This window comes from Mastigoproctus giganteus, chromosome 11, assembly GCF_048544385.1.
Source record: "Mastigoproctus giganteus isolate SK-2022 chromosome 11, ASM4854438v1, whole genome shotgun sequence".
Lineage (NCBI taxonomy): Eukaryota > Metazoa > Arthropoda > Arachnida > Uropygi > Thelyphonidae > Mastigoproctus > Mastigoproctus giganteus.
Genome location: NC_143585.1, coordinates 61604420 through 61623314, shown reverse-complemented (window position 1 = coordinate 61623314; position 18895 = coordinate 61604420). Strand labels below are relative to the sequence as shown.

The following is an 18895-nucleotide window of genomic DNA, read 5'->3' as shown; positions in this document are numbered from 1 at the left end:
TGCTCTCATAATTATAGCTAAGGGTTTGCTTACTTCCCTTGCTGCCTCCTTCATTATAATTGGATAGATTCCATCTGCCCCAAATGCCGTTTTTATGTTTAACTTCAACAATTTCTCCTCCACTTTGCTCTCAGTTATTACAAAATCACTTAGCTCCCTGTTAGGAGCTTGATATACTTCTGGTATTCCACTCCTTGAATAACTTCCCATGTGTGAATGTAGATGCAAAACATCCATTCAGTTTATCAGCTACTTGGGCAGTATCATCAATAGTCGAACCATCTATGTTAAGTGGACCAATCTGATTCGTCCCCTTCCTTCTAGAGTTTACATAAGTAAAGAACTCTTTGCTGTTTTTCGTTGCGTCCTTTGCCAAAGATTTCTCATAATCTGCCTTCGCCTGCCTAACCTCCTTTGTGACTTGATTACAGACTAGCTTATATCTCTGGTGCCTCCGTAGCCGGGTGGGCAGGAGCAGCAGTGCGTAGCACACGCTTCTTGATTAGACTGGGGTTCGAGCCCATGACCACCAAATATGGAGGATGCGGAAAGGTCAGGGAATGACCACCGCATATCCCCAGAGCAATATGGCCTTAGTTGCTAATGCTCCTAAAAAAAAACCAAACAAACAGCTTATATCTGCCATAGGCTTTTGTGTTGCCTGATAATTTATATGATCCCATGCATTTTTCTTCTCTGCCACGAGCCTCATTAATTCATCTGACATCTATTTAGGCCTGAACCTTGAACAGTATTTCTTAGTTGGTATGAAAAGCCTAGTAGCCATCAAGGTTAAGTCGCTGAAGGCTTCCCATTTAAAATTCACCATTGGTAACATCATCAGTTGATCCCACTGTATAGAATTTGAAAACTGTCTGAGACTACTGTAGTTATCTTTATGAAAGCAAAAGCCCTTTCCTTTACCCTTGATGGTAGTTACATCTTTAAGTAAATCCCACATCAGTACATTGTGATCACTGTCACCTAGTGGTTCCTTTATCTGCAAATTCCTAATGCACGAATAATCACTGCTGATAATCAGATCAAGGGTATTACTCCCTCTGGTTGCCCCTCGAACATGTTGCTATAGAAAACAATCCTCCAATAAATCCACAAAAGTCTTGCTAGCGTGCAAGTGACCAAACCACAAGTTCCAGTCAATATCTGGAAAGTTAAAATCCCCCATCACAAGACATTCTGATTTACTGGCCCATTCTATTTCTCTGCACAACTGTTCATTGTACTCATCAGAGTCATTAGGTCTATAACATACTCCTACTCTCATATTCCCCTTTCCCAGTGTTTATGTCACACCTAACAAACTCAACATTGCACTGTCCACCAGTGTCAACTGAATGCACTTCCTTAGATTTTATGTATTTCTTAACTAACAGTATAACCCCCTCCTCCTTTCCTACCCTGTCTTTCCACATTGTACTGCCCAATTTCCAATTCTGCACTGCTTATATTCTATGTGACACCATGTCTCTGATATCCCAACAATATCTGCCTTTGATATCTTGATCAGCACTTCAAATTCATCAATTTTATTTACTATAATTCTAACATTAGTGTACCTTCAAGTATACATGCACTTGTTCTTACTCTTAGTTATCCTAACACAGCCCACGTATTTACTTGTTCCATGATGACTCCCAGCAGTTCTTGAAGTCCCCAGCAACTTGCTCTCTAGGCTGCTGCTTATTACAATAGAAGCAGTGCAAGAATCATTTTTGCTTCTGCCTGCGGCTACCATTAATCTTTTAGTCTGTGAATCTCTCCAATCTAGCAGTTTTCCGACCCACCTAACACTGCCTCGATAGCATCAGCAAATATTCTTGCACCCTTTCTATTTAAGAGTATCTCATCCCTGTAGATGCAGTCTCTCCTGTTAGCAAGCACAGACCACACTGAAAAAATTTCTACCCCGTTAGCCTTGCACAATCTCTCCAGGGCCGAATGGATTGACAAAGCTCTCATCATATACTCCCTCCTATCGCATCTGGGCAGAATTGCAGACAATTTCAAACTTAACCCTAACTCGCAACTTGTTTCCAGCATTGAAAGTCTTAAGTTCTGCAAATTGCAGTGTCTGGAGACTAGGCACCTGCGAGGTGATCTAATTGAGGTGTATACGGCCTTGAATGGATTGAGCAGGCATAATGCTCATCTGATTGTTTCTCTTGCTCAGATTACAAACCTGAGGGGGCATAAACTGAAATTGAGGACAGTTGTTGAATAGATGTGCAGAAATTTTCCTTTAGCCAGCGGCTAGTTGATTGCTGGAAGAAACTTCCATCTGTCGTTGTGGAAATTGATAGCTTAAATAAATTCAAGTCAGAGCTAGACAAACATTTGGAACAAATGGGAAGTGGTTGTTTTTTTTTTGCTGATGCTGTATAAGATTGCTTTGAATGCTTTAATTCAATAAATCATACTTGTTGGATATGAAATATGGCATTGATTGAAATTTATGAAAATGGATGTGGGGAAGTCTCTTGCATAAAAAAGAGAAGGTAAAAACAATGATTCCAAGTATACTATCAACCTTAGGTTCATCATTGCTTTTGATATATTTTAATGATATGGATATAAAAATTGTTTTTTGATGTGACATAAAAATAAACAAAGCTGATGCAGGAAATGACAGTTTAAAATAAAAATAAACAAAGTCGATGCAGCAAAAGACATTAGAAAAAAATTAAAAGATGGATAAGAGATAAATATATTACTTATAAATACAAATAAATGCCACATAACATTTAACCATAGAAATAACATAAAACAGTGTTTCCCCCAACTGTTTCTTATAATTTAGAAGTCTGGACATGATGCTGACACATTGAAGAGAGGATTAGATTTAAAAACTCTCCCTTCCCAGTACTGACAGTTTTAAACACTCCAGATGGCAGCAAAAATACAGTAGTTCAAAATGGCCAATGGAATTGATATGCATAGTACACAATGGTGTACTATTGAATTTCTTTCTGTAGAAGGTGTTGGGCTGATAGAGAAATAGAGAGTGTGAGTGTGGAGAAACTCAGAAAGTTCTCTTTTCTGGAATATACTTGTCAAATTTTATGGGGAGGGGAAGAAGAAAAAGAAAACTCAGAAATTTGTTAACTCAGAAAGTCTTGGAGATGGTTTCTTTTTTTTCCTCAGTGAAGGTACAGGAGCTTGAATTGCAGCATCTGAAAAAAAAAAAATAATAATAATAATAAAGCAAATATGTAAAAAAAAAAATCATTTGTGACAAAATTTTATACATAAGTTAATTAATTATAAATACAGGCAGCCCTCAACCTAGTCTGTTTACTGATTAAAGCAAAACATTTGTCAAATTATTTGGAATTGAGAACTATTCCATTAATTGGGCAGATCAATTTAATATACGTACGGAGTGCACACTATTTAATTAGATAGCACACTAACTAGATTATGCACGTTATCTAACTACATAGTGTGCAATGCCTATCAAAGTGAAACATGTAACTTGATTCAAAACTATATATGTGATACGTAAGGATTCTATATCTGTAAATTAGGTTCTATTACCAATTTTCTAATAATTTTAATGTAATTTATTGTCAACCTCTATTACAACTATGTTTGGTCATAATACTGCAGTCCCTTTGATGATGCTATAACAGAGTTTCATGGTATTTGACTCTAAAAGAGTATTTCCTAATTTTCCAATAATTTAAAAAATATATATATTTTATTTATATGTACTTTATAGACGTCTGATGAAAAGAAACTACTCTCTGATAGCCAATACCTAAAGAGGAGACAACAAAAACAAGAGCAAATAAAAAAAAAAAAAAAAAATTTTTAAAAAACCTCCAATTACTAAATGCATCTTTAAGGATACTCCCCGAATTTATGCTAGCAACCCAGTACCTACTAACAGCATGAATTTAGAAGCTATACAAATTTTCTTTTAACCAGTGGGTCATTGGTTGCCTTCATAGTTAGTTGAGGCTGACAGTTTGAATAAATTCAAAGGTCAACTGGATAGTTACCTATATGAGGAGAAAAGCAAATAATTTGTATTTTCTTATCTACTCATTTATTTTTTTCCAGTCAGTGCAACAAGCCTATTGGCTTGCTCACAATATATGCTATTACTAAATAAGTGAGATGGAAACATAAAATTTCAGTGAAGTGAAATTTAATAGAGCAAGATGAATCAACTCAAAAATTTGAGCCTGAAGAAGAAATTTATAAATGATAATATGCAAAATAAATCAATTTCTTTTAGTGATCCTGGCAAATAGCCAGAAATATTAAGTGACAAAATTAAAATGACACTCATTTAAAATAAATCAGAGAACAAGTAAATAATATTTTTTTCTAAAAGATGATCGTGACAGATTTTTTTCACGGGTAGGCATATGGGAGTTTTCATTTGGCTTCAAATATGTCTCTACAAGCAACAGCAAATTGGCTCATGTGCTTCTGAAGGAGGGCCTTGATGTCATCATTGTTTCACCAGAATCCACAACAATTCCACTATAGGAATTTAGCCACTATTTTGCCTTGTTGGGTCTGTCAGGCGGCTTCCGAAGTGCTTAGGGGTTACTTTTCTCAGTCTTGGATTTATCTCATTTGGGGAAGTATAGACACTGTCCTCTGTCCATTTCCGCTTCATCAAAGAGCTCCAAGGCTGAGTCATCTTGTACTTCCTTTTCCTCAATATCCATATTTTCTTGGGTACTAGAAAGGATTTTCTTGGTCTTTTCTCTGGCAATTACTTTTGATATTTGTGGAGCATTAGGAGGTACCGATATGGGAGTGGCAGCTGATTGATCTTTCTGTGTGAGTTTTTGTGAACTTAAGAGGTAATGTGCAATGGGAGTGAATGACTCTTTTGGAGGAATGGTCATTTCAGTCTGAGTTCCGATGGAACATCTCTCTACTACCTTCTGGGCATAGGTGGGTTTGGTGATGTTTATTGGGTTCACTGCTTTTCTTGCCTCCTGATAAGATGCGTTCAGCTCTGCCTTAAATTGTTGTATTTCTTTTTCTTCCTTCCACCTCTTGCATGCTTGTGAGTAAGCTGGGTGTTCTCCTTGGCAGTTGATGCTGGTGGGTTTGGCAGCTGAACATGACGTTTCATAGTCCTTTGCACCACATAAAATGCATGCAAGGACTCCAAGGCAGGTATTGAGAGTCTGCATTTGAGAATGTCCATATTTTTGGCACCTAAGGCACCATAAAGGCTTTGGGACATATAGACACACCGGACAGTTGATGTAGCCAGCTTTAATCTCATTAGGAGATGTTGGTGAATTAAACATCAGGATGATGTTTCTAGTGGGACAAGTTTCCTGTCCCATGTGCAGATATTATTTTAACAGCAATCACTCCCTGTGATTTTAGTTCAGAGCAGATTTCCTCCTCAATAACGTTGAGAAGGTCCCACTCTGAAATTATACCTCTCGATGAGCTGAGTGTTCTGTGCGATATTGTTTGCACCTTAGTCAACGATTCAATAAAAACAACTTGCGCACGATGAATAATTTTCCCTAGTGATATTCTTGAAATTAGAAACTGCATTACAACTTGCTATGGCGCCTCCATAGCCAGGTGGGAAGGAGGAGCAGCAGTGTGCAGCACACGCTTCTTGATTAGACCAGGGTTCGAGCCCATCACCACCAAATACGGAGGATGCGGAAAGGTCAGGGAATGATCACCGCATATCCCGGAGCAATATGGCCTTAGTTGCTAATGCTCCAAAAAACCAAACCAACAACTTGCTACACCATTCTGAACAAATCCATCAAATTGATTATGTGCAACTCATATGCATTACACAGATCATTTCAATGAAACCAATCGCCCACCCAACAATTTGTAAAAGAGTGTGCACGCATGCGAGTGCACAAAAATACGGTCGGACCTCTATATAATGAAATCAATTGTTCCCTTGAAAAAATTTGTTATACAGAAATTGTTATAAAGAAATATCACCTTTTCAACAATGAAAAATACTGTAAATTTAGAAATATAGTAAAAGATGGGAAAGAAGTGGGAATGAATAAATTTTCTAACATTTTAAAACAGTTTGTTAATACATATATATTAAGAAATGACTACTTACCTGATTCCCACAATTTATTAGTACACTTTTAAGAATTATGTCTAAAATATTTGGTTCTTTTTTTGTTGTACACTGGATGCTACTGAACACCATAAAAATGTTTGCATTTATTTAAACTTTCAGATATATTTGTGTTACATTTTCTTCCCGCCAAAAGCCTCTATGCAAAGTTTCGAATGCTGCTAACATTTTGTTTGGAAGGTTTAATATTGCCCTCATTTTCATCCAACTCATCATCGATACTGTCACTAGTTTTTTTAAATACTCCTCAAAATGTTGGAGTCATTATCAACTCCTAAAAATTTGTCAAGAACAATTTCTCCACTGATCAAACCTTGTTTGGAACTCTTCCCAAGGTTGCTCAATGTCTTCTAGTAGTTCATCCCTCTCATCTCTGTTAATTAGCGTTTTAGCAAAACCTGCTTTTGCAAAATAATTCTTAATCATTGTTTCTGTCACATCTTGACTCCACACTTTTGCCAACTCTGATATGCATATCCGCAAATCTATAGGTTGATTGGTTTCTATTCTCAGTATAATTTTTTCAGTATGTGCCTTCGGTAGTGCATTTTCAAATTCTTGATAATGCCTTAGTCCATTAGCTGCAGTTATGACAAATTAGAAGGAAGAAAACAAGCTTCACACTTGCAAGTTTCAAAATTACCGAGTGAAGGTGGGCAGAGCAGTTGTTGACAATAAATGTGATTTTTCCGTTTTCTTAAGTCATCTTTCTATCGAAATTTAAAATCCACTGCTCAAAAATTTCGTTTTGGAACTTCTCTGCATAGTAGCGTATAAGTTTTACTTCTCTTTAGCTATTGCTGACCCACAACTGGGCAAAGTGCCTCTCCCAAACTTCCGTCTTTTTCTATCCCACAGGGTTTTACAGGCATCATTAAATTGTAAAATGTTTTAGCTCTTAATTCGTGGAATTAAAGCCTTTAGCTATTAAAAGCTAAAGGGATTAATGCTTAATCCTTTCAGCTATTAATTCATGCTTTCTACATCATCAGCTTTTTGCCTAAAGGCCAGAGGTGCAAACAATGCTCGAGCCCATCACCACCAAATACGGAGGATGCGGAAAGGTCAGGGAATGACCACGGCATATTCCCGGAGAAATATGGCCTTAGTTGCTAATGCTTCTAAAAAAACCAAATAACAATAACAAGCAAACAATGCATACCCAGGTCTCTTGAAATCAATTCGTTAAATGGAAATTTTCTTCATTATACGGAAACTATTTTCAATGTAATGACCAAGGGGAAATCAATAAGTTCACTACATAAAAATTTCACTATATGGAAGTTCATTAAAGAGAGGTCCGACTGTATATGCACTTTAAACTACAGAATGGAATGTCTGATTTTCAGCAAATTTGAGAACAATATTCAGGATACATAGGAATAAGTGTAAGGAAAAATGTAATGAATGCGATGTAATGAATAGGTATCAGGTAACATACCATACCATTAAAATACATTATTAGGTAAAATATAGATGACTAGCAAATAATGGATAAGCATGCATTAGTCTTTCAGCAATCCTGAATCTAAGTGGTAGATGAAAACGATGCCAGACTGAAAGAAGGCCACCAACTAGTATGATATAAAAATAACTATATATTTAAAAAAACTGACAAATTTCTTAAGATGTGAATTACTTACATAACAAAATTTCATAATCATAAAATGAACGCAGTCCAGTGTAGATTTGCTGCTCTGACAGTGATATCACTAAGGATGGGAAAAAAAAGAAGGCAACAATATATTCAGCACAGAAATATTTACATATCTATTGCAACTTTTTTTACGCATACTTATAAAATTTATAAGTTTATTTTGCTATAATATAAAACTATTATACAGAACATTTTATAATGTACAGTACTGATATCAAGTACTACACTTCTTCGCAAACGATATCAGAGAATGCTTCTCTGATATCATTCAGCAGCACCGACTTTGAGATCTACTAAGTATGGGCACGTAACAAAACATGACAACATATAATACACCTGCTAAGAACAATGCTTGACATTAGAAGTGCACAATAAGCACTCCATAGTTTCTACCATAACAAAATCTGCTTATATGTAGTCAAAAAGTTCTAAACTTGTGCCAGTATAGGATTACCTTGTTGTAATGGTATGCAATGAGTTTTACTGCATACATCTTTGAAATAACTCCCATCTGCTGTCACACTGCAGCCAGTATAAATGCCATCGTTGAAGCAATTCCTCCCCTAGACAAAGTGTCATACTAGACAATTCCATCTCCTCTGCTAGACTTCAACTTGCAACCCTTCCATGATGTTTCATTCTGGGAGAAACAGGGTGCAACTCAGAGGGACACTCAGCATGTAGAAGAACAGGGACACTACATTTTATCAGAAATCAATGACTGCACAAGAACAAAACATCACAAAAAGTGTTCAAATGTATTCAGAACAAGGCCATCTAGCCAGGATATCAACAAATTTCCACATTTATAGGCACTGCATTCTTCAGTAGTAGTTTCAAAAATTTCAAAATTTGACTACTAGATAGTGGTGTTACCACACAGGAAAAAACAAAATGTAAATATTTAATTAAGATATCATACTCTATTCTGTTTCAATAAATAAGAATCAAATGCATAGTACTTCCCCTACTAACCAGAAGTTGCTCTGCAGAGGGGATCCCTCTATATTTGGGAATCATGGCAAATGTGACTGACAATTTGGACACAGCACCAACCTATAACTACAAAAAAATTATAATCACACAATGACTGAGTGGTAGGGAGCTGGTCCAGGCCTGGATCCCATGTAGAAAGCACAGCTCTTAACTATTAAAAAAAAAGGGGAAGGCTAGCAAGGTTGTTTTCTCTCTAGTGGCTTTCACACCCCTGATGGCGCCTCTGTAGCCAGGTGGGCAGGAGCAGCAGTGCATAGCACACGCTTCTTTATTAGACGGGGGTTTGAGCCTGTGCTCACCAAATATGGAGGATGTGGAAAGGTCAGGGAATGACCACCACATATCCCCGGAGCAATATGACCTTAGTTGCTAATGCTTAAATAACAAATAATCAAAATAAACTAAAAATCAAATAACAACAACACTCCTGATAAAACTTGAGACATAGTAAAGACATTCAATTTATATTTTTTGGTCAACAACAATATACTTATCTTAAATGATAAATTATTGTCTTCCAGAATTCCTTTAAGGTGATGGCTCTGTCTCCTGAAGTCTCTTCAAAGCACTTCGCAAGCATCTTCTTTGTGTAATTTTTTTTAAAGCTGGCAATCACTTGCTGATCCATTGGCTGAAGCAGAGGGGCGGTATTGGGTGGGAGAAATCTGACAGTAATGAAGTTAAATTGCTCCTCCAGAGATCGGGCAAGTTGGGGATCATGACCTGGAGCATTACCCAAAATTAACAGTGCATTTAAAGGAAGTTTGTTTTTTTCTAAGTAACCTTTGACTGAAGGACAAAACACTTCAAATACCCATTCATTGAAGAGGTGTCTTGTCACCCAGGCCTTCTTGTTACACTGCCAAAAGACACCCAATCTGCTTTTGTATGACTTTTGCTGTTTAAACACTCTGGGAGTTTCTGAGTGGTAAACCAACATTGGCTTAAGTTTCAAATCACCACAGGCATTGGACCCTAATAGCAGAGTAATCCTATCCTTCATAGGCTTAGGACCAGGCAACGAGGCCTCTTCTTTTGTGATGTATGTTCGCCTAGGAATCCTTTTCCAAAATAGGCCCGTTTTGTCTGTATTAAAGACTTGTTGAGGAAGGTAACCCTCCTCAATGAGCTCTTTAAGCTCCACCCTAAAGTTTTCAGCTGCTTCCTGATCAGCACTGCAAGCCTCTCCGTGCCTTATGATACTTAATATCGGACCTCTTTCTAAAACGGTCGAACCAACCTTTGTTGGCTTTAAAGTCCCCATATCGCGTATCACTAGCTGAATGTGTGAACGTGCAAAGCACGTTCACAAGGGCGCCTTCGTAGCCAGGTGGGAAGGAGCAGCAGTGCGTAGCACACTCTTCTTGATTAGACCGGGGTTCGAGCCTGTCACCACCAAATATGGAGGATGCGGAAAGGTCAGGGAATGACCACCGCATATCCCGGAGCAATTTGGCCTTGGTTGCTAATGCTCCTAAAAACCAAATAACAAACAACAGCACGTTCACAAATGCATTGTCCAGGAACTGCATCACCCTTCATTTGTTTTTCTTTTATCCACAGCAACAAAAGCCTTTCCATTTCTACAATCAGTTCTCTGCCTTTTTGGACTGTGTTAGATTCATCACTTACTTTTAACTTTTTTAAGGTTTTCTTTTTGTTTCAGTATGGTAGAAATGGTTGACTGTGAAAAACCATATTTGCGCACCAATGAACTAATTTTAGCACCATCATCATGTTTTTTTCACTATTTCTTGTTTAATTTTAACTGAAATTTTCTTCTTGCTGTGCTCTTTAGGGGCCATATTATGCAACGTTGTATGTTCAAGAATTCAATACAGTAAATTTATGGAAAGTAAGCGCAAAAAAATTACTTGAACTAAAGGATACAAAAACAAAACATGTGCCCAACATGTTTACAAATGCTGATATTGGCTGAGACAAAGGACCACGTGGTCCAGTTGGAGCCAATCGTAAGCCATTGTAGAGCGAAATAAGTAGGCACCAGTGATCACTGGTTAGTAGAATCAGTCACTGAAATCATTAAAATGCACTACACTTTCACTGTTTATTGCTATGTTTTGTTATAAGAATGAATTTTGAATGCATTTCTGATATTTTTCTAATGCATGTTTCTGGAGGTCACGACCATAAAACAATAAGAACAATTTGCACTTTCCAGTTTATTGGGCTTTTCTGTTAGTGCAAGCTATTATAAACGGGTAGTAAACTCAATCTTATTGCATTTGCGATAATACCGATAACTGGAATTCTGTGGGTTTTTACCTTACAGTATTATAGTGAAATGTGTTTCCCCTTCACTGAAATCATATAAAAAACAAAAATAAATTTTCAGAATCTTCTCTTCATTCCTATTTTTTAAGCTCTATTTAATAAATTAATTAATTAAAATAGAATTAAAATTCAATTTGCAAACTCGCACACTAGCAAGGCTTTTGTGGATTTATTGGATGATTGTTTTCTACATCAGCATGTTCGTGAGGCAACAAGAGGGAGCAATACTCTTGATCTGATTATCAGTAGTGATTCTTCATGCATTAAGAACCTGCAGATAAATGAACCACTAGGTGGCAGTGATCACAGTGTGTTGAAGTGGGATTTACTCAAGGAGGTAACTACCATCAGAGGTAAAGGGAAGGGTTTTTGTTTTCGTAAAGGCGACTATGATGGTCTGGGACAGTATTTAAATTCCATACAGTGGGACCAACTGATGATGTTACCAACAGCAAACTCAAAATGGGAAGCATTCAAGGAACTAATCTTGGTGGCTACCAGGCTTTACATACCAACTAAGAAATATTGTTCAAGGTTTAGGCCTAAATGGTTGTCAGATGGACTAATGAGACATGTGGCAGAGAAGAAAAATGCATGGGTTACATACAAATTAATGGGTGACATGGAAGCCTATGATAGATATAAGTTGGTCTGTAACCAAGTCACAAAGGAGATTAGGCAGGCAAAGGCAGACTACGAAAAATCCTTGGCAAAGGATGCAAAGAAAAACAGAAAGGAGTTCTTTACATACTTGAACTCGAGAAGGAAAGGGATGAATCAGATTGGTCCACTGGATATTGATGGTTAAACAGTTGAGGATCCTGCTCAGGTGGCTAACAATCTAAACGAGTATTTTGCATCTACATTCACGCATGAGGAGTTATTCAGGAAGGAGAATGATGTAGGTAAAGTAAACATTGGCAGTGAGCTGGATGATTTTGTAATAACTGAGAGGAAAGTGGAGGAGAGATTGTTGAGGATAAACATAAAAAAGGCACCTGGGGTGGATGGGATCTATCCAGTTATATTAAAGGAGGCAGCAAAGGAAGTATGCAAACCCCTAGCCATAATTATGAGAGCTTCTTTGGACTCAGGGGAGGTACCCATAGACTGGAGATGTGCAAATGTAACCCCAATTCACAAAGGAGGATCAAAGGCTGACACAAGTAATCATAGACCTGTTAGTTTAACTTCTGTTCCAGGTAAATTAATGGAGGCACTGGTTAAAGAAGCACTGCAGGATCATCTAGACAAGAATTCAGTTATAGCTCAGACGCAGCATGGTTTTGTTAAGGGCAGGTCTTGCCTGACCAATTTGATTGGATACTATGTAGTCACAAAAGAACTGGATGCAGGGAATAACTTTGATATTATATATTTGGATCTTAGAAAGGCTTTTGATACTGTTGCACATGGAAGACTGCTGCACAAATTGGAGCAGTGTGGCATTGGAGGCAAATTGCTGCTATGGATAAGGGGATGGTTGAGTGGCAGAAGACAGAGAGTGGTAATCAATGGACACTGCTCAACGTGGACTAATGTTATTAGTGGAGTTCCTCAAGGTTCAGTGTTGGGTCCATTGTTGTTTTCGGTGTTTATGAATGATATTGATGATGGGATATCAAGTTTAATGTCTAAGTTTGCAGATGATACAAAGGTTGGCAGGGTCGTTAAGGACACTACTGACGCTATGCTGCTGCAACAGGATCTGGAAAGGTTGAACAGATGGGCTGAGAGGTGGCAAATGAAGTTTAACATTGACAAATGTAAAGTACTACATATGGGTAACAGTAACCCCAGAGCAATGTATCAACTCTGCGGTACTACACTGACAGTGGTGGAGAATGAAAAGGACCTGGGGGTGATTGTGCAGGCAGATATGAAGTTCTCTGAGCAGTGCAGACGAGCTGCAAGAGTAGCTCATGGTGTCTTGTCAATGATATACAGGAATTTTTCTAGCAGGGATAAGGAGGTGATCATTCCCTTGTATAAGGTAATGGTTAGGCCACATCTTGAGTACTGTATACAGGTCTGGAGGCCTCATTTCAAGAAGGATGTAGAGCTGCTGGAACGGGTACAGAGAAGGGCAACAAGATTAGTAAATGGAACAAAGGGTTGCTCTTACGAAGAAAGGCTTAAGTTTTGCAAATTACAGAGTCTGGAGACTAGGCACCGGCGAGGTGATCTGATAGAGGTGTATAAGGCTTTGAATGGTTTGAGCATGCTCAATGCCAATGGGATTCTTCATCTTTCTCAGAATAATCACCTCAGAGGGCATAAATTCAAATTGAGGAAGGACGGATGTCGGATAGATGTGCGGAAATTTGCCTTTGGCCAGCGGGTGGTTGGTTGGTGGAACCGACTTCCATCACTTGTTGTTGAAGTTGATAGCCTAAACAAATTTAAAGCTCAACTGGACAGGTATTTCGAACGAACGGAGGGGTGAAATGGGAGAGGGTTTTTTTTTTTTTTTTTTGGCTGATGCTGAATAAGCTTGCTTTCTTGCATCATATGCCTCTACTAATGCTAATGCTAACATGATTGACAATATCCCATGCTTACTGCATATCATATAGTGAAAGACGTTTTATTATGGAGAGTCCATAAATGATTTGATCGTATAGTGAACCCATCATAAAGTGGGGGTCCACTGTATTTATATTCCACATCAGTAATCTAACTGTTTTTGAAATACATGTTTTGTTCTCTTAATTATTTATTTGTCATGGGAAAACAGTGGCTGATGGTTCATTTCATAAATTTCATTTAGGTTTACATGCAATTCAGGCATGCTCTGAATTCCACTGTTTTTGCAAGCAGACTAAAAAAATACAAATAAACTGTAATAACTATATCAGAATCTGCAAATGACAATTTAGTCATATATACCACTGCTAAACACTTTATGTTGTGAATAAAAGTTTCCAGTAGCTCATATGTTTGATGTTTAGAAAACTACAGTAGAACTCCATTAATCCAGACTGGATTTTCAGTTGGGGGAAAAACTAGTGAAAAAAAAAAAAAAAAAAAATTCTGTTCGCTGACATTTGGGAGGGGGTTTAAAATTTAAAATAAAAAAGATAAGCAATCAATAAAAAAGAACACTGCATGCACAAATTGCAACTAACATGATACACGCAAGTGAGAACGGAGTAACAAGTTACAAAACTTAAAAAATAGGAATGAAGAGAACATTCTGAAAATTTATGTTTTTGATATGATTGATGATTTCATGATAGGGGAAACACATTTCACCATAATAACGTAAAAACCCACAGAATTCCAGCTGTTGCTATTATCGCTAAAACAACCCCAGTGGCTCAAATTTGGTGAGTATGGGCTTGGCACACCCAGGGTCCTTTTCTGTTAACGCAATAATAGATTGCATTAACAGAAAAGCCTCATACACAGGGGACTGCTAATTGTTTTTATTGTTTTATGGTTGTGACCTCCAGAAATTCGACCGGACCATCTGGTATGGTCAGAGACAATTGTAGGGTAATCTGGAGTGCTGGCCTATTCAGTTGAGAGCTGCAGCTAGCATTGTCCACACGCACACACATTAATTTTGAAAGTGAGTTTCAAAATTAAAGCAAAAAACGATTGAGGATTATTTCAAGTAAACTTCTAGAAAATAGTTATTTGTTTTGTGTTGTAATATATATATTTTTTTTGTTTAATTTTGTGTAAATATAATGTTCTACATTAAAACTTTATTGCTTTGTACAGTATTTTGTTTACTTACCACCTTTTACTTTTTATAATATTTACTTTAAAATATTGTTTTATTAGTTTAATATAAAAACCAATTTAGTAACTTTAAATAAAAACTGGTACGTTAAAGATAGCTTCCGATTAATCCGGACCAAGTGACTAATCCCGTCAAGTGCGGATTAATGGGGTTCTACTATATGTAAAACTTGCACATAACTGAATGGTTTTATAAAGCGTAATTTCTGAGTTAAAGATTTTTGCACTGTATATGAATCAATATAATTTGAAAGGCTAGTTGTTCAATCGATCTGCAAATTTCTATTCAGAACCATAGGATTCACACCAAAGCCCCATTAGCCTTGTATATTTTTTGCAGAGTGATAAATGTGTTTGTATTTCATTTTTTGCTTTTAATTTATTTATTCACATTTAACTTATTAATAGAAATGCACAGACTAGTCTACAAGTGATCTTCTGAATTAAATATGGTTGTGTATGATGTGACACCTTTTCCTGATGTCAATAAAATCTTGTTTTAAATGTCTTTATAAATTACCGTCTTTGTTATTGAATTCATTAATATGAATCATTAATATGATTATATATATATATATATATATATATATATATATATATATATATATATATTGCTGTGATCACCACTTGTTAGCATACACTTTTGGCAGCATGCCTTAATGTTATTGCCAGTGTATGCTTTTATAGATGTCTCTATTTAATGTTTTCCCGTAAAGATCTGGTTGAATAAATTGTTTCTTTGTGCTAGCACTATCATTTGATTGAATAAATTGTTTCTTTGTGCTAGCACTATCATTTGATTTGTAATTGTTTACTGAATTGTCAATTTATGTCTGTTGAATATTTATTATACACATTTTATTATATGAAAAACAGATTACTATTATATGAAATTTTGTTACCAATTTTTACAGCTTTATTTAACAGAAGTATATGTTGTTGGGCATCATTTAGCCGAAGAAAGATTAATAAAAGCTGTTGAAAAGGGTTTTTTTTTTTTTTTTTTTTTTTTATTAGCATGTATAAATAATAAAATTACTTCTGTTACAAGCAGTCCCTTTTATACTTATACATACCTGATGTATGACACCTTATGATGTTTATATATTTTCATCTTCGGTATTAACTGAAATTTCTTGTCTTCTAACTTTATGAATGTGACCTGCCTAAGGTTAATTTGGAGTAAATTCATGTTAGCTGGTTAGCATGTTAAAAACAGCTGACTAGCTAATTCACTTGTTAAGATGAAATGTAAAAATTAACGTTTATGTAATTAACTGAAGCAAATGTTTTAATAGTAATATATTTAAAATAGACACATTGAAATCAAATCAAAACGTGTCCTGTTCTGCTAGGACACATTTGTTTTATTGTCATTAAAACTGTTAAAAATTTTGAAAGCAAAAATTATCACTAAACTTTGCTTTATGGATACATTTTTCTTGCCTTTCCTGGGTGTCAAATTGAGTAATAATGTTTGACTTAAAGGATTTATGTGTAAAATATTAAACTTGTTATATGTTATTAATCCATCTGTGACTGGTCTTCATTATTTAATGCATGTTTTTATTACCACTACAAAATGTTTAGTACCAATCTAATTTATTTTAGAGGCTCTAGCATTTAACTTTAGTGACATTTTTTGAACTCTATTAAAATGCCACTGTTTTAATGGTGGCAGTAATTTTCTATTTTGTTCTTTTCTTCTTTTTTTTTGTAATGACATGATCATTATTTTCGTACATCTGTCTAATGTCTAATGTTATTTTCATGAGATCGTACTGTTGTATTCTATATTTAATGTTTCTTTGCTTAGTTAAGTAAAAAGTATTATGCCACCACCCTTATCAAAGCCAAGTTGTAGTGTAGGAAAGGAACATGATGTCACATTCTCTGCTTACAATAGATTTGAATGAGTGAATTTAAAAATTTGAAGGAAATCTTACCTAATAATAGAAAAGGATTGTATTTATAATTCTAATAAAAATTAAATGCTGCATTTCACATAATTTTTTTTTATAGGCAAAAAATGATTGGGTTTATTGAAACAAGCTGGAAAACAAACATTACAGTAAATATTCCAATGAAACCACCATTTAAAAGCCAGTTTGATGATTTTTTCAAAATCTATGTGGATGTTGTTTTTAAGTCTAGGAATCCAATTGTCCACTGTCAGTGTCCATGATACAATGTGGACACTGATAATGAGCAGTTGGCTCTGTACATTAGATTTGAAAACTGTATAACCAAAAGGATTTCAAAACATCAAATTGACATCTAAATGGTTGGGTTATTGGAATTTTTCTTTCCATAAATTTTTTTTCTTTCAGTAAACTTGATAATGTTTTGTCTTAAAAAATCATGTAGAGTGCAGTTGTTGCTTAATCTTTTACTAGAATTAGTCAATTTTTAAGTATGTCTTTCTTTCAAGAAATCATATTTATAATTTTGTGGCTAGAACAAATAAAGTACAAACGATGAGTATGCCTGCTTACTGTTAACAGTTAGCAATGAGTGGATGTGACATATTAACAAAAAGCAATATCCCCTGAAAAAAAAAAAAAAAAAAAAAGCACGAATATTTAATATAAATAACTGTTTAACCATTGTAAATATATATTTATATGGTAAAAAAGGTTTATTATTATTTTTAACATTACAGTGAAATAAAAGGTCCTGGTTGATTTAATCCATAAAATGGTTCAATATTTAAAATTATTTAAAAAAGTATAAATAAAATTACTATTTTGGAATAATTTTGTACTTGAGCTCAGTCAAATGATTTCAATCTAATCCATACTTTAAGCTCTTAATATGTGCTCTTGTATATGGAGAGTCATATGCCAAGTACTGAGATGAAATGAAATTTACTGAGAAGTGAATTACCAAAACAGTTTGAATAATTTATTTAAATTTCATAAATAAGATTGTGTAAATTATGAACATGAAATTTACTTCAAGATTTAAATTGTGCAAATTATTTCTCAGTAAAGTGGTATATGGCCCTGTATATTAATTGCATTTAAACAAACAAACAAAAAAAACAAGCAAACTTTTTTTGAAAATATTAATTTTTAGTTTAGTATTTTGTAACATATGATACTTAAAATTGTTGAAAGCTAAATGAAGAGTTCATTTTCCTTGATTAATGAGCAACACTTTACACTCTATTCCTCAGTTTTACTCTAACCCAGGGGCTCATATCTGGTGAGTATGGGCTTGGCACACCCAGGGTCCTGAGCTGGATATCATCATTCTTCTCTTTCTTGGTGATTCCCTTCTACTTCTCTCTCTCTCTCTCTCGCAGGGTAATTCAGAAATTTTTTTTTTTTTTTTTTTTTTGGCTGGTGCAGCATAAGCCTCAGGCTTCCTTGCACCATATAGCTACTAATAATAATAATAATAATAATAATAATGATGCTGTCAATCATTTTTCTTCCCCCCCCTCTACTGAGTTCTTAATAGAAGATTTTTAGCAACCTGTGGTGAGATTCATCGTTGTGTTCATTTCTCAATTGTGGATTTATTTTATAATTTCCCTAATCCAGGGCTGTGCAACTACAAACTACAAGAGCCACACTATCTTCAGCACACACTTATAAGCATACACTCATAAGCAGCATTATAAAATAAATTTCCCCCAATACAAATGTATTTGACAAATATTTGACTGCAATGATTACATGTCATAAATTACATGCAGTCATAAATATTTGACTGCAATGAGCACAAGCAAACAAATAAGAGCTACACCCATAAGGTTCAAAACCATTCATTTAGGCAGCATTCCAGTTGGTAAAATTTTCAATTTCGTCCCTGCTAGTGATAATAACAATACTAACAATAACAATATAAACTTAAGTTTAATAAATTATCATTCTTACCTTTACTTAGCATCACACATTTTGTCTCAAGAGAAATAACTTCTACTGTCCCTTCATATTCGCCATCAGTTGTTCTTATGCGTATACGATAGCCATTCAAATTAATTAAACTTGAAATACTATCTAACGTGCGCATTGCTGAAAACCACGTGCTAATAACCATAAACACAGGAAAACAGAATACGTCAC

General features: G+C 35.5%; 1 protein-coding gene across 1 annotated transcript in view; it reads right to left on the bottom strand.

The window, feature by feature from the left end:
• LOC150078052 (uncharacterized) overlaps positions 1–18895 on the bottom strand; it is a 164544-nt gene extending 145649 nt beyond the window's left edge. The window contains exons 1-3 of the mRNA XM_090384736.1: positions 18707–18895; positions 7768–7836; positions 3125–3191 (exon numbers count right to left, since the gene is read on the bottom strand). Of these exons, the coding sequence (XP_090240862.1) occupies positions 3125–3191; positions 7768–7836; positions 18707–18869 (299 nt within the window). The 5' untranslated portion in view covers positions 18870–18895. The remainder of the gene's footprint in view (positions 1–3124; positions 3192–7767; positions 7837–18706) is intronic.